The sequence below is a fragment of the Gadus macrocephalus genome, chromosome 6, assembly GCF_031168955.1.
Source record: "Gadus macrocephalus chromosome 6, ASM3116895v1".
In the NCBI taxonomy this organism is placed as follows: Eukaryota; Metazoa; Chordata; class Actinopteri; order Gadiformes; family Gadidae; genus Gadus; species Gadus macrocephalus.
The window spans coordinates 3,277,137-3,293,003 of NC_082387.1; the positions used below are offsets into that span (position 1 = coordinate 3,277,137).

Below are 15,867 nucleotides of genomic sequence, written 5' to 3' on the forward strand. Positions count from 1 at the left end.
GTATCAGTCTAAGCAGTAATTCATTTATGTCATAAAGCTTTGAGACTTGAAGCACTAATCAGTCAATTTGATATATTTTAGGGTTTCCAGGTGTGATTGGCTGCATAGATGGCACTCACATTCCTATCATAGCTCCTTCAATAAATGAAGGAGATTATGTGAATAGGAAATCTGTCCACAGCATTAATGTACAGGTAGGCCTAAATAGTAGCCTTTAACATTCCAAATGAAATATGCTTCACTATACAACTAATTACTGTCCTCCACTGTGAAGATCATATGTGATGGAGCCCACATGATAAATAATGTGGAAGCGAAGTGGCCTGGGTCTGTGTATGACTCACGAATGTTTTGTGAGTCTACACTGAGTGCCAGATTTGCCCGTGGTGAGTTTATATATATAGTTTATATATCCAGTATATAGTTATATCCTATGATCAATATTTTGTTTCCTCCTATTACAACTGAAACAATAAAGTGTATCTTGTATTATCATAGGAGAGTTTGATGGTTATCTACTCGGAGACAGAGGGTACCCCTGCCAGCGCTATCTGCTGACCCCTTACCCTGACCCTGACCCTTGCCCACAGTAACACTACAACTTGGCTCACTGCAGGACACGAGCCAGAGTGGAGATGACCATCGGCATACTCAAGGCCCGGTTCCAGTGCCTTCGTAGGCTCAGGGTCACCCCGGAAAGGGCTTGTGACATTATAGTGGCATGTGTGGTTCTCCACAACATTGCCACTATTAGAGGAGAACAATGTCCTACTCTTTCCCCCAATGATCCAGATAATAATCCTGACCCCCCTGCTGATGCACGAGATGGAAGAGCTGTTAGAGACATGATATGCTTCAATCATTTCTAACTGACTCTGCCTTTTTTCTGTTGGCTATAATGGAGGTCAAATTTTAAGATAACCAGAAAACACAAATTTGGAGACTTGTATGTATAAAAGGCATTTAGGTGTTGCTTTCATATAGACAATTTTAAATACTGGCAGTGTTGGGATTTTTCTTTGTTTAGCAGATTTCCCTAATTACTTAAATATATCTATCACATGTTGAATGCAGCCACTAAATGCTGTTTAATGAGGGCAGGCTAAACAACATCACAATTGCTTGTACTTAAATTATACCTTATCTGTTTGAACTACATTTTTATATTTCATTTTTATTTGCAGCCAAGTCCGTTTGGGGCCTGTTGGGTTGCACCTGTGCGCACAAACACACATATGGAATATAATTGTTGAATAAGTGGAACATTCAAGAGAAAACATTTTCTTTTTCTCAAATACTCAGCTATTTTTTTCCACGCGAGCTCCCGCTTTTTGGCTGCTGCCATAGTATTGCTTTTTAGTAAAAATATATGCTCGCTTTCTGCATATATGCAGTCATTAAGATTTGCAACTCCGCTGGGGAGAAGTAGGAGGATCGAGGCTTGTTAGTACTTGTTGCCATGGTGAATCATGTTATCTGTGTTCCATTGATGAGGGCTTTTTATATCCTCATGCACGAGCTTCACTCAGAGTTACCTTGACTCAGAGTTGATTGCTAAGCGTTATCACCTGTTCTGAAACCGAAAATTCTGAGTTTTACAGCTCAGAGTTGGTCAACCTAGAGTTAAGGTTTTAACTTAGAGTTTGTTGAACCTGCTTTCTGAAACGGGCCCCAGTGCCCTATACCACGAAGCTCGCTGAACATACCCAGGCTTTCTTGGGAAAACCTGGCTCGACAGAGCCGCAACTCGCAATCAGAGTTAAATGGTACCACGAAGCTCACTTTAGATTCAATTAGTAGAACCTGGTTTTCCGCTTTAGGTTCAGTGAGCGTTCACGTGAAAGGGGCGTTTTTTGCGTCATTTTTCTCACCTTTACGATAGATCAAGCAGTCTATATGAGTATAAGTGAAAAGATTCTGCATATTGTCTGTAAAATAACTATGCCAAATGCAGAATTGTTCGCCATTAATCCAAATAGAATGATGATGATTTAAAAATGCATAAGCAACGTCCATCCTGCCTTATTCTATCATTTAGGCAATTCACTTTAAATACACCCTATTTAAGAAATGTATCGCATGTTTTCGACCGCTGAGAGGTAGCGGCTGTAGCGTAGTGGATTAGTATAAGACCCGAACGCCAGCGACCGGGGTTCAAATTCGCCGGTCTATCATCATGCATTTTACCCCCATAGATGTGGTGCCAGCACGGCCTTGAAAATATGGGTTCAAGTTCGAAATAAGCACAAAAATATAATTCCATAAGCTTTAGTGAATAAGTATTCCATATGCATGAGAATTAGGACTTTTTAAGCTTCACATAAATTCGCGTCACTTGGGAGTCGAACCCCCCGCGCAGAAATTCAAGACTGACGCTCTACCTCCACTCTAGCGCTCTGTCACTGAGACACAATGCGCATTGTCTACATAAGGTCCAAAAGGACGATCAAATTAACGAACACCCTCTGATGAGAATCTGTATCTCTCATGTAGAACCCCAATTTCGTTGTTTGCACAATGACAATAAAGTCTGAAATCGGAATATCGTCAGACAATGCCAAGGGATCGGTTCTGTCCCGTAAAACCCTTGTCTCCGGAGAGACGCCTGTACGAGAAGTGCGCCGGGGTCCACGGGAACACCCACAAATGGTGACGCCATTGTCAGAGGAGGGGCTAGGAAGCTGCTCACGCCGATTTAAGTAGCCGATCTCCGGCTAGACTAAGCCGAAAAACTGCTCCCGACCAGGTTTGGTTGCGAGCATAAGTCACCATGGTGATACAGCGACGCTAAAAGAGATCGACTTTCGTGGTACAACTAACCCAGGCTTGGAGCTCAACATACCTCGCTAACCCTCTAAGCGAGCTTCGTGGTACAGGGCCCAGGTTTGGTTGCGAGCATAAGTCACCATGGTGATACAGCGACGCTAAAAGAGATCGACTTTCGTGGTACAACTAACCCAGGCTTGGAGCTCAACATACCTCGCTAACCCTCTAAGCGAGCTTCGTGGTACAGGGCCCTGGTCGTTCAACCTAGCTTTTTTTGTTGCTATTATTTACAGATATAAGTGGGAGGTGATCTCCATTGTGCAATTACTTGCTGGAATTCGTCAACTTTTTCAAACAGAACAGCAGGGATTCTTGTATTGTGGAATAAAATGCTGAACTTTTTTTTTTTTTGTCTTGTTTTTGTTTTATTTATTTCTTATTGCTTATGTTAATTAATTAATTAATTAATTTTTTTCCACAATGTCTTGTTTTTTAAAAAATGTATGATGACTATATGCTCTGTAAGGTGACCTTGGGTGTCTTGAAAGGCGCCTCTAAATGAAATGTATTATTATTATTATTATTATTATTATTAACTCAAAAAGACCACTGCAATGCTTTTCATTTTTACAGCATATTGAAACGCAAGAAAAGATCCAACACACTAATTGGCTATTCACAATGAACAATCTGGATTCAAAGCAAAACAATCTGAAATAGTTAAGTTTAAAGAAATTCTCTTCAGATCGGCAGTCATAGTCTCTCGCAAAGTAAAAAAATACGCTCTTCCACATAAAATGAACTTAGTTGGCAAGAATTCAAATAGTAAACATGCTGCAAGTTTAGGCACAGCATCATTCATACCACACAATACTCTGCATGCTAACAGAGAGAACCACTACATAACAAAAAATCTGAAAGCTTATTTAGAATAAAATTCACATTTCCATACAACAAACACAGGCGCTGCCGTCTGTACACAAAGCAAATAGGCCTCCAACTCGACTGTTCCAACCTAGCTCTTGAAGAGCTTTGCAATTCTAACATGAAGATGTATTAACCTCATCAATCCATAACAGTGTAAAGATGCTTGAACTCAGCAACATTTAACAAGAACATTCTGCAAGGACCAGCAGCATTATACAAGTCCAAATCCCGTATCCCACGTCCCGATGGAGGCCTCAAGAGCTTGTTTAAAATCGTCATAAGTTGAGAGGTGGCCAGGGATGCAGAGGCACATGTAACAGGTGGAGGATTTGGGGAACTGCCCACGCACAACCTCCACTTTCAGCATCCCAGATAACACTTCCCACCCAGTCCAAAACCGGAGTAGGTTTAAGCGAGACACTGCTGGAGCTACAAAAAAAAGAGTTTAATTAGCATAAATAATTAAGGAACAAAGACAGGAACATATATTTTTACTGCTGTGAAATGGTAGGTCATACAAACAAAATTGTAGCCTTAAGCTGTGGCCTATTCTAAAAATACTGTCATCATTCTTTGACGTACATACAATACGATACATACAATATAGAATAAAATTACTCACCTGTCTCCCAGCCATGGTTCCAGAAAATGGAAATCAAAATCAACCGCGAAGGTCTCTTGTTATTCGTGTCATCGGCAGAGCACTGTCAATCACGCACAGCCCGGTGAACGGCACATGTGATTGGAATGTACGTCAGCCGAGAGCAACCAATAGGTTTAGAGCTAAATGGTCCCGCCCCCAGGAACGTTTTTTTTTTTTCAGATTCGACTGTCAGGAGTTTCAAAACGAGTGCGCGTCAGAACACTGCCAATATTCACGTGACTCAAAGCCTGTGTGGTCAAATCTCCGAAAAGTCATAGCTGAAAAGTCAGTTCTGAAAAAATACGTTGCAATGTCGTAAACGTACACCTTTACAAGTTTTTAAAACTAAATATTCAACCTTTCAAAACTTATTTCTCAATGAATGAACACCTGTTTGCAGAATCCCATTTACAAGGTTTCAAAACCGGGCAACAATGAAATACACTGTTAGAACAGTGCCAGATTTGAAACTCTGCAAATGCGCTGGTGAAATTGTTTGAACTTTGAAAATGTGTTGGTGAAAATTATGAAGAAGATAAAATAGAACACAAAATCATGTTTACAGATGTTTGAATTTTGGTTTTAGTTTTTTTCAGGTTATAATCTCTTTTTTCAGTGTTGCAAAATCTTTTTTACAAGGTGTTGAATTTTCAAACCCAGACTTACAAGCCTTTGAAACTTTTTTTTTCAGGTTTGAATTATGGCAGGAAACTGACTCCATACAATTACACCATCTCTCAACATGCCACTACTTGTGTGCTATTAATCATTCACATAGACCTATTAAGAAATAATTTGGTACAGTACTATAAATTAATCTAACGTAAAGCTATTTTCTAACCAACAATGTCCTTGACTGACACATATCCCTGTCACGTAGGGACTAGGCTAATAACATAGGCTAATACAAAAAATGTGACTGTGAAAAAGTGACTTCCCTTGTGTAAATTCGGATGTCTGGAGACGTAACTCCTGTAGCTCCTTTCTCAACTCCTGTACTTCATTTGAGACGCTTTCAGCAGCGTAAGCGGACATATCCATGGCAGCCGGTTCAGGGACAGAGCAGTAGTCTTGATCGTTGAAAAGGAGGTCAATTTCGTCTTCCGGAGGGGCAGTTTCGACGAACCGATCCACTCTCTCCCACACGCCGCGCCTTGGGGTTTCGACTGTATACTGGTTCCACTCAAAAAGGGTCGCTACGGCACCTTTTGTAAGTCTCCTTCGACCCTGAAGAGTAGTTGGCTCAATCATCTTGTCAGAACTAAAGTGTCTGCTACAGACCTTAGAGTGAGTGGTGATGACATATTTATCCCGGTGTATGTTTACAATCCATTGACTCCTCACGTCAGTTTGGCTCGGAAATCCATGGAAACAATACCCCTTTCTGATTTGGCTGATGCTGTACAGTGAGGGACACAGCAGTGCTCGGCGTAGGTTTCTCCTGCCTATAAAAAATAACAGTTTTTAAATGTTTGCGGCCTTGATTCATGTCTAAAGTGTATCAACGTCAGCTGGCTAGCGCGATAAACACACAGACCGGAACCGGCGGAGCTGTATTATTTGAAACAGGAAGTACGTCACACAGCTTATTATTCTTCGCTCAGGAGGATGAGTGAGATTTTTGTCAGAGATAATTTTACACCGATGAGGACTTATTTATGAATGAATAGGTTGATTTGAGGTAATAAATGACTGAAAATATTACACAGTGTCCCTTTAAAGGCCCACTATGCAACTTTGTTAGCCAAAATTACATTAAGTATGCAGGTTGAGAGTTATGCTGATGGTTCTGCATCCATTTCTGGGTCGATTGGTGGGTGTGTCATTTACCCATGTCGCCTCTCCAGTGAAAAAGCGCATATGCAACTTGATCTGCTCGGACCGGGACAATCCGGATGTGACGCAACGGAAGTATCCTCGAAAATGTAGTCAGATTGTAGTTTCGAAAATGCTTTACGGCACAGACACACACCCAAACATGGCACCGGCTAGATATAAACAGCCAGTTGCGAGGCAATTGTTGCATTCATCATGGATCAATCGACTAATGGTACGGCCACACCGCCTAACCTGACGCTTGATCATTGTGTGTCACAAAAATGGTTCAACGCGCCCAACGCGCCTGTGGCTGCGCTAGAGTCCGAGGTAGGAAACCCAAACGCCGCCGTGTTTGGGTGCATGATAGAGTTTAGATCGGGTTAGATTAAATAATCTCGGATATAAATAACGATCTCATCTCATCGTCATCCGTTTATCCGGGGTCGGGTCGCGGGGGGAGCAGCTCAAGCAGGGGGCTCCAGACTTCCCTTTCCCGGGCCACATTGACCAGCTCTGACGGGGGGATCCCGAGGCATTCCCAGGCCAGTGTTGAGATATAATCTCTCCACCTAGTCCTGGGTCTTCCCCGAGGTCTCCTCCCCACTGGACGTGCCTGAAACACCTCCCAATGGAGGCGCCCAGTGGGCATCCTTGCCAGATGCCCGAACCACCTCAGCTGACTCCTTTCTAAATAAAGGAGCAGCGGCTCTAATCCGAGTTCCTCACGGATGACTGAGCTTCTCACCCTATCCCGAGACGCCAGCCACCCTTCTGAGAAAACTCATCTGGGCCGCTTGTACCCGCGATCTCGTCCTTTCGGCCATCACCCAACCCTCATGACCATAGGTGAGGATAGGAACGAAGATCGACCGGTAGATCGAGAGCTTTGCCTTGCGGCTCAGCTCTCTTTTCGTAACAACGGTGCGGTAAAGCGAACGCAATACCGCCCCCACTGCTCCGATTCTCCGGCCAATCTCACGCTCCATAGTCTCCTCACTCGCGAACAAGACCCCGAGGTAGCCTACTTGAACTCCTTCACTTGGGCTAAGGACTCATAAATAACGATAATCGGGTTAAATAACTTCACATGGTGTGTTTCCAGCATTCGTAGTGTTGATCAGCAGAGAAATAGTCTGCCAAGACGTTGAGGTTGCTTAGCAACCAGAGACTCTGTCCATGCAAGTGAACGGAGCGTTCACTCTTCGTCATAACTATCAAACCAAACATCCTTCACATTCACCGAGCGAACATTATGAAAGTAAAATGCACATTTCTCGCTAAAAATGTTTCCATAAACGCATTGAATGGCGTAACTATGTTACTATTTCCACCCAGAATAAAGAAAGATGTCGGCCGTATGCTTCTGTGCAAGGGTCACTACTCTCTGCCAGTGACGTCGGGTCAAGCTCCACGCTGATTGGCTATCGTGGCTAAGCGCCACGCGTTGGAGCGTTGAAAGTTCAATTTTCTGAACTCCGGGCGTTGGTGCTTTACGGCACAGACCCCCAAACACGGAACTGGCTCGATATAAACACAAGTAACTAAGGGATTGTTATATTCATCATAGATCAGCCGACTAAAAAGAGACAGAGAAACCCAATGTCGGAGGAACAGAAGAAGAGAAAAGGATACTCTACCGTTTTGTTGTGAGCCCTGTATGTTTCTAGCTTGCTTGGTTGCAACCATATAAACACCTTTGTTTCCATGGGTGTTTTGCTGTTCGTCCGTCTCATCCCCCAGATACAAACTGAATCCCTGAATCCAGGTTCTTGTTTATTTAGATTATTATGTTGGCCAAACCTCTTACACTGATTGTTCTGTTCAACCTAAGATATAACAATTATATTCTAGGATATAAATTCTCCCCGTCAACTATAAAAAAGGATGGATTTATGTTTGTTGCAATACAAATACACCATTTAAAAAATGTATAACCTTGCCTACACTTTATGAACATCTACTTCGGACATGGCTCCACGCATTCGCCGGCTTCTTTGAAAACAAATGCACATGGCTCGCGTAGAAGTGCATGGGGAAGGGTCGTCAACGAGTTGTTACGACAGTGTAGTGAAATATCTACTACGAAGCTGTAGGGGGCGCTGTGTAGAGAAATGTGCGTGCCAAAACCAAGAAAACAGCGAAGAAATGCCCGAAGTTGCATAGTGGGCCTTTAAGGTCCTAACCTCCGAAATACTCGGAAACTCCGAATGTTTTGAAGGCACCATAAGCGACAGTGGTGGATCACAGTGATGACGTAGTTTACATCTTCAGTCGAGAAGACGTCACGTTCAGTGGGCGTGCTATTTAATTACCAGGATTTTAATAATGTTCCATGATAAAGGCTAATGAGTTTTGAATTGTGTTGAATGTATTAACTGTAAATACAAAAATAGTTTAACAATCAAAATGAAGAAGAAAAGTGAGGAAACCAACAAAACACTTCCGGGTTAGCGATGGCGTTTTAAAATCTAGTGTGATTTGCAAGGAAGTAATATAATCAACGACAATATTTTTCAACAGGCTTATAAAAATTGGAAATTACGTAAGTAATAGTACATTAAATGTTGTATATTACTATGCGTAGTACCATGCTTCCGCCCCTATGTACTGCTAAGTATCACGTGACCTCTGGTAACGCAGCCAATGACGCACAGATATCATCACAGCGACGGTTATATCAAGTTAGTGAGTGACTGGTGTAACACTCACTATAACAAACACTTCATTGTAGTGGACGTTTATTTGGATAGCATGGTTTAAGACCAACAGACAACTAAACAGTACTAGCCGAGATAGATCCGTTAACTAGCATAACTAAAGAAGAAACGTCCTGCTCGCTCTGTACCAAGGGCGAAGAGCTCTGGTCTGTTAGTATGAGGCAGGTGGCTGGCTGCTTGTCACTATAGTAGTTTGGATATTTGGAAGACATAGTCGCCCTGCTGTTTCTATTGTTTCTTTTGTTGATTTAAATTGATTTCCTATCGAGTTGATATGAAGAGTCTTCCGTACTTCTGCCGGGGAGAAGTCGTCCGGGGCTTCGGGAGAGGAAGCAAAGAGCTCGGGATTCCGACCGGTGAGTTCAAGGGAACCTGTTTCCTAATCAATCGAAACCCATTGTCAACTGCCTTCATCTCTACCCTTTTCCATACCTACGTGTCTTCTCTCAACTATCCCTCTGCAGCCAACTTCCCAGACTCTGTGGTGGAATATCTCCCGGCAGACATTGGCACAGGCATATACTATGGCTGGGCATGCGTAGGCAACGGGGACATACGCAAGATGGTGATGAGCATCGGCTGGAACCCCTACTACAAGAACACTAAGAAGTCCATGGTCAGTAGAAGTATTATTAGTTGTAGGAAAAGTCCCATTTAGCTTTCAGTCAGGTTGTGCTTTCTCCACAGAAGCCTTGATGAAGGTGTGAATGCAACATGTTTAAAATGGAAGGTGCTTCTTTGACCAAATTCAGATCAATGATATCCTCTTGTTCTGACCATTGCTAAGAGTAAAATCCTTCAGCCACATTAGCTTTGGTTTAAGGAAATGAAAGATGACAAGTGTTCTCTTTACAGGAGACCCACGTGATTCACACGTTTAAGGAAGACTTCTACGGGGAGATCCTCAGTGTGGTCCTGGTGGGCTACATCCGTCCAGAGACCAGTTTCCCCTCACTGGGTAAGAGCTGGTACTATTAGTGAGTCATTCATAGCGAGCATAGGAGGGATGAATAGTGGTGGGGGTCAATAACCATAGTACTGTCTAGGAGGACACCAAGGCTATTAACTCAACTGCAGTGCTTCCCAAAAAAATCTATCAACTAAGCCATAGCATTCCTTAACAGCGATTACAAAGCGTGTTAAATTAACTACTTATAACGTGAGGATACATTTTCCACACACCATTATGGTAAGTCATTAACAATGACAAAGAATGGAGAAGAAACCCAACAAATTATAATTGACAAGCCATTGAATCCCTAGGATGTCCAGTGTTTCCCACAGACCAAGGACCAATGTGTGGTGCGCGGGGGGGGGGGGTGGTAGCGCAGGCGAAGCACGGCGGCGCGGCCGTCAGTGAGTAACTCCGCGTTTACATGCGGACACATCTGATTCGCATAGATGTGGAAAAACAGCTCAATCGGAATAGAAAAGTATCATATATATACGCCGCAATCGGTTCGGAATACAATTCGATGCGGAATAGAATAGGTGGTGTATTCCGCTATAAATACTTCCGATTAGTTTGGGTTTTAACTTGGAGCAGCTGCAGTAGTTCGCAATTGGTCCACTCCGTCTGTACTTTAATGCACACCGAACATTACCGCTGTCAAGGAAATTGTATTTATTGCCTGATTCACGTCTTTGTTATTATCACTCCGTAGTAGTTACAGTAGTCCGGTAACTTATCAACCCCAGCGTGTCCGGTTGCTAAGCGACGGGTGACATCGGTGGGTTCATGTGTTAGCATCGTCGCTCTCGCTCCGTGTGTGTGTGTGTGTGTGTGTGTGTGTGTGTGTGTTTTGCTGTTCGTCCGTCTCGTGTGTGTGTGTGTTTTTTTTTTTTTATACAATAAAAAAAGAAATAAAAAAAAAAGACAGAATCAATTCGTGGCGCTCGATGTTGATTCTGTGGCGCCGCGCCACACAATGGTCTATGTATGGGAAACACTGCAATGTCGATCCAACCCAATCATTCTTTCCTTTCTCTTATTCCTCCTCTCCTTCATTCTCCCTCCCTCCCCCTCTAGAAGCTCTGATCGCAGCCATCAACAATGACATTGAGCAGGCCAAGTTCAAGCTGGAGCTGCCGGAGCACCTCAAGCTGAAAGAGGACAACTTCTTCACAGCCGCCATCAGCACAACGACAACAACAACAAAGACTATAATGAACGGTCACTAACTCTCGGCCGTTTCCCTTTACACCGACAAACAGGTCCCCATCCAGCGCAAACAGACATGTAGACATCTCCACAGATGGTTAGGTTAGGTTAGATATCCCCCCCCCCTTTTCTTAAATGCTTACAGATGCCACACATTTCCATTGAGACAAACATGGGCTTTGGCATACAAAAGGGGCATCGGGTCTCTTATGCCGACTGTGTTGGTTTCAGATGTACAGGTGCGAAATGCAAGTCGAAATTCTTCTGTAGCGGTTGATGATGGATTTTAAGAAGGGGTTTGTTATTCCACTGGTAAAATGGACCCTAGACTTAGACTCGTCACTACTGTCCAAATATCAGGCAGGCTTTATTCAGTTTGCCAGTCTACCAGCGACTGCTAGTTCTTGTGTTCAAGAGACATGAAATCTTAATTTTACATTGATTGCACAATGAACAGTTATGCAACAGTCCTAACCCTAACCTGCTACAATGCAAGGCTGGACTGGGCAAACAGAGGAGGTTATATTTGTCCTATATAGTTCCTAAGGCGGTGTCCCTCCTATGTAGGCAGTAAAATGTGTCATGAAGTCACAAGATCAGTTTCTCATTAGAAACGGTCTAATTGTGACCTACCAGATAATTTGTTTTGGTTGGATATAAAAAGATTCCTTTCAGGCCAAACTTTCTTGATGGTCCCTAAGCAGTAATCTGTTAGTCAACCAGTAATCTGATAGAAACAGATTGATTTACTGAAGAAACATATTTGATTTCAGCCTTGGAACTATATCTAATTAGTCACTATTTAATTCAAGCTGTTCCGTGAATCTGAAAACATTTCTGTTTCAAAGTTTAAATGGGGCATAGAACAAAGGTCCTCGTGAGCTCTAGTTACACATTACTTCACTATCTGTCCCTCGACCCCTGCTGTCTTCACCCTCCTCCAATGATTTCTGTTGTGAAAGAAATCAAGGCTCAGTATGCCAAAGGGTAGCTTTGTTTGTGTTACCAATTTATAGTGAGGTGGATAAACCAGTCATATCAGAGCAGGAAGTTAGGGAGCATATAGGGTGTTGTGTACTTCCTAAAAAAAATCGTACCAACTGGCGATGTGTTGACTGATCCCATGTCAGTTATTTGTTAGAGTAAATTAATACTGTAAAACTACCAACAGAACTCTGTACATATTGGAGAGTAAAAATATAACAGTGTACATCCATCGAAGCCTTATTTGTAACATGGTTAGGGAAACAAGTGCTAATATTGTGGTCCATTTTAAACCCAAGTTCTGCTGCACTTTGACAAGGGGGCCACCTGTATGATAAATGATCCTATATACAGTATGTACATACTATATAGTCTTGATAGTTTGACAGATACGGTAATTTTTTTTCTTTCCTCATAGATAATATACATGACATTAATGGAAATTAAATGTAACTATTGACCGTGCTAAGAAAGATCTGTATTTCCAATGATTAGGCCCAAACATTGGCCAAACTGCATGTACATTGTTTGTTCACATGTAAATATCAAGACTTCTATTGATTTAAAAGAAAAGCTAACTGGAGAAAATTTGGCAAATGATTACATATATTTAAATGTTTTGTCGTTTTATTTAGGAAGAGCAAGGATCTTGAGGTGAAATGTTTTTAGCATTATAACTAAACACAGCTTCCTGTAACATAAAACCTTCAATATATAATTTGGTTGATCCTGCAAACAGAGCATGTGTTCAAGTCTTTGGCCACCAACTGAAACATTGGTTGTCTGTTTTTTATAGTTTTTGAATTAATCAACAATGGACATTGCCTACTCAGCCTTATCTTGTGCCCTGAATACCAACAGTGTATCATAGATGTGTGTCTAATCTCTGCAAGAAGGCCTTTGTATGTATGCCCCATGGGGATTGATTCTCCTAGGTGTGTCACATGCGGGCCCACCTTGATGCGTTTGTTTAAATATATTAATGGTAGATGCCTTTAAGTTGTATCTTCAGTAGGCGAACGTCAAACAAAAAATTAACAGGCCTTTGTGGTTTTAGTGCGGTAGAATATGTTGTCAATAGTTTGGTGTGACCAAAACCAATTATCCATCCAAAATGCATGAGCACAGCTAAAACAAAGTAAATAAATGAATATAAATAACTACAGGTATCAACAATCTTTCTAAATAGTTAAGAGGTAAAACATTTAATAAATGTTATTAAATTTAATATTTAATAATTCTGTTTGTATTAATTAAAATATAGAATCACATTTAACCGTTCAGCTTGTCAATATTAACAGATTAGTAGAGTTTAAAGGGGACATACTATGAAAACTACACTTTTCCTGGGATTTGGGGTGTTGTTTTGGGTCTCTGGTGCTACCACACGTATACAAACTTTGAAACAAGTCTGTAGGCCTGCATGATTTTTTGAGTGAGATATGCATTTCTGAAAGTACCCCGCCTACAGTTAACAAACGAGCGAGTCAGTTTCGGCCCCTCCTACGTAGGAAGGGGGCACAGTTGAATATTACCTCCCACTTCCCCACTCCCCTCCAATCAGAGCATAGCTAAGATTTTGTGGACCAGAGGCCGAGCAGCTCCGGCGGGGGGAAGTCGGCGGCAGCTCAGCCCCGGGCCGGGAGTACAATCCCTTTTCCCTGCCGGCGGCACCGCCGGAGCTGCCAGCGGCAGTCCGGAGGAGGAGACATGGAGAAGAAAGGGATTGCACTCCCTGAGCTGAACTGCTGGACTGCCGCAGAGCTACCCCCGCCAGACTTTTCAGCTTCCGGAGGACACCCATCGGAGCAGCAGGAAAGCTTCAGCGGCAGTTCAGCTCCCGGAGTACACTGCCGGAGCTGCCGGACTCGGCCGCCGTCAAAGACGTTCGGCATCTCCGGCGCGAGGAGCTTCTCCTCCATGTTGCGGTTCATGGACTTCAGAGAGTCAAGGCCAAAGTTCCTTCCCCCAATTATTCTCAACCATGGCCGAGATATCACTACAAGTCTTTACTTGTTTTGAAAGTGCCAGAGATGTCAGACGCAGTCTTTAATGATAATAATAATAATAATAATTGATCCGCTTTTTATAGCGCTATTCTAAATACTCAGACGCTTTACAAATAAGAAAGGAATACCTACAGACAGTACAGACAATCAAACAAAAGGGAAAAAAACACCACAACAATAGACAACACATTAAGAGAGCGGGAGTGAGTGGAAGATGGCGGAGGATGATTTGTCAAATGTTGTAGGTGGTCCTGAAGAGATAGGTTTTAAGTTGACTTTTGAAGGAACAGAGTGTACCAGAGTTTCGGATTGCCAGAGGGAGGGAGTTCCAGAGGGTAGGGGCGGCGATGGTGAAGGCTCTGTCCCCCAGGGTGCGATACTTGGTCTTGGTGATGGAGGTGAGAAGGTTGGCATCAGCGGAGCGTAGGCGGCGAGTGGGAAGGTGGCGATGGAGGACATGAGTTATGTACGAGGGTGCAAAGTTGTTTAGCGCTTTGTAGGTGGTGAGAGAATCTTGAAATTTATGCGTTGTTTTATTGGAAGCCAATGAAGTTGACGGAGGATGGGAGTAATGTGTTCTCTGGAGGGGGAGTTGGTAAGCAGTTGGGCAGCAGAGTTTTGTACATATTGCAATTTTTGAAGAATAGTGTAGCGGAGGCCATACAGAATGCTATTGCAATGGTCGAGTCTGCAAGTGATGAAGGATTTCGGCAGCTGAGGATGAAAGGGTTGGTCGAAGGCATGCAATGTTGCGGAGGTGGAAGAAGGATGTTTTTCTGACGCTGTTTATGTGTGACTTGAGGGAGAGCGTGGGGTCCATGATGATGCCGAGGTTTCTGACCAGGGGGGAAGGAGTGACAGAGTGACCATCGATGCAAAGTGAGAAGTTCTGGGAGGTGGGGATAATGGTTTTTGGGCCGAAGATGATGATTTCAGTTTTATTGCTGTTGATTTTGAGGAAGTTGTGGTCCATCCAGGTTTTGATGTCCGTGAGACAGTTGGTGAGAGTGGATAGGATGGCAGGAGTAATGGCTGTGGTGGTGGTGATGTATAGTTGGGTATCGTCTGCGTAACAGTGAAATTGAAGACCATGGTGGCGGATGATGTGACCTAGTGGGAGCATGAAGAGGATGGGGCCAAGCACTGAGCCTTGGGGGACTGTGTGAGACAGGGATGGTGTGGGATTTGTGGTTGTTGATGGAGATGTATTGGAATTTTTCAGACAGGTAGGAGGTTAACCAGGAGAGGGCGGAGTCAGTGATGCCAATGGATTGCAGACGGGTGAGGAGGATGAGTGATTGATGGTGTCGAAGGCAGCACTGAGATCGAGGAGGAGGAGAATGGTGAGGGAGCCAGAGTCAGAGGAGAGTAGGAAGTCGTTGGTGAACTTAAGTAGGGCTGTTTCAGTACTGTGGTGGGTTCGGAAGCCGGATTGGAATGTTTCGTGTAGGTAATTGGAGAGGAGGTATTGCTTGAGTGGTGTTGCGACGGCTCTTTCCAGTAGTTTGGAGAGGAATGTGAGGTTGGAGATGGGTCTGAAGTTGTTGGGGTCGTCGGAGTCAAGGCCAGGTTTTTTAAGGAGGGGGGTGACGGCAGCAAGCTTAAGAGGTGGGGGAACAGTGCCAGAGTTTAGGGAAGAGTTGATGGTGTCTGTGATGAGTGGGGTGATTCATAATATCATCCGAGGCGCACATAGCTTTTGGCCGTGATATTAGATAGGCCTATAATATTATATAAATAATACCCATATTTAATATTATTATATTATATAGAGGATTTTCAGTCTACGTCACTCCCCTCTCTATACGCATGTTGTTTGCAGAAAGAGACGAGAGCGACAAG

General features: G+C 43.2%; 1 protein-coding gene and 1 long non-coding RNA gene across 4 annotated transcripts; both read left to right on the plus strand.

Annotated features, from left to right (window-relative positions):
• Window positions 1-284: 284 nt before the first annotated feature.
• LOC132458777 (uncharacterized) lies at window positions 285-2,027 on the plus strand. The gene is made up of 2 exons (XR_009525953.1): window positions 285-386; window positions 499-2,027. It is a non-coding gene; the product is annotated as an uncharacterized LOC132458777 (long non-coding RNA).
• A 6,463-nt stretch (window positions 2,028-8,490) lies between these two features.
• rfk (riboflavin kinase) lies at window positions 8,491-13,177 on the plus strand. 3 transcript variants are annotated; one of them, XM_060053049.1, is made up of 5 exons: window positions 8,491-8,696; window positions 9,141-9,227; window positions 9,336-9,487; window positions 9,727-9,829; window positions 10,901-13,177. In XM_060053049.1, the coding sequence occupies exons 2-5, from the start codon at window positions 9,146-9,148 to the stop codon at window positions 11,050-11,052; spliced, it is 489 nt and encodes a 162-aa protein (XP_059909032.1). In that variant the 5' UTR covers window positions 8,491-8,696; window positions 9,141-9,145; the 3' UTR covers window positions 11,053-13,177. The 3 variants fall into 3 exon arrangements, with proteins under 3 accessions (XP_059909032.1, XP_059909031.1, XP_059909033.1); XM_060053050.1 differs by lacking the exon at window positions 8,491-8,696 and adding an exon at window positions 8,817-8,835; XM_060053048.1 differs by lacking the exon at window positions 8,491-8,696 and having other exon boundaries at window positions 8,715-9,227.
• Window positions 13,178-15,867: the final 2,690 nt, after the last annotated feature.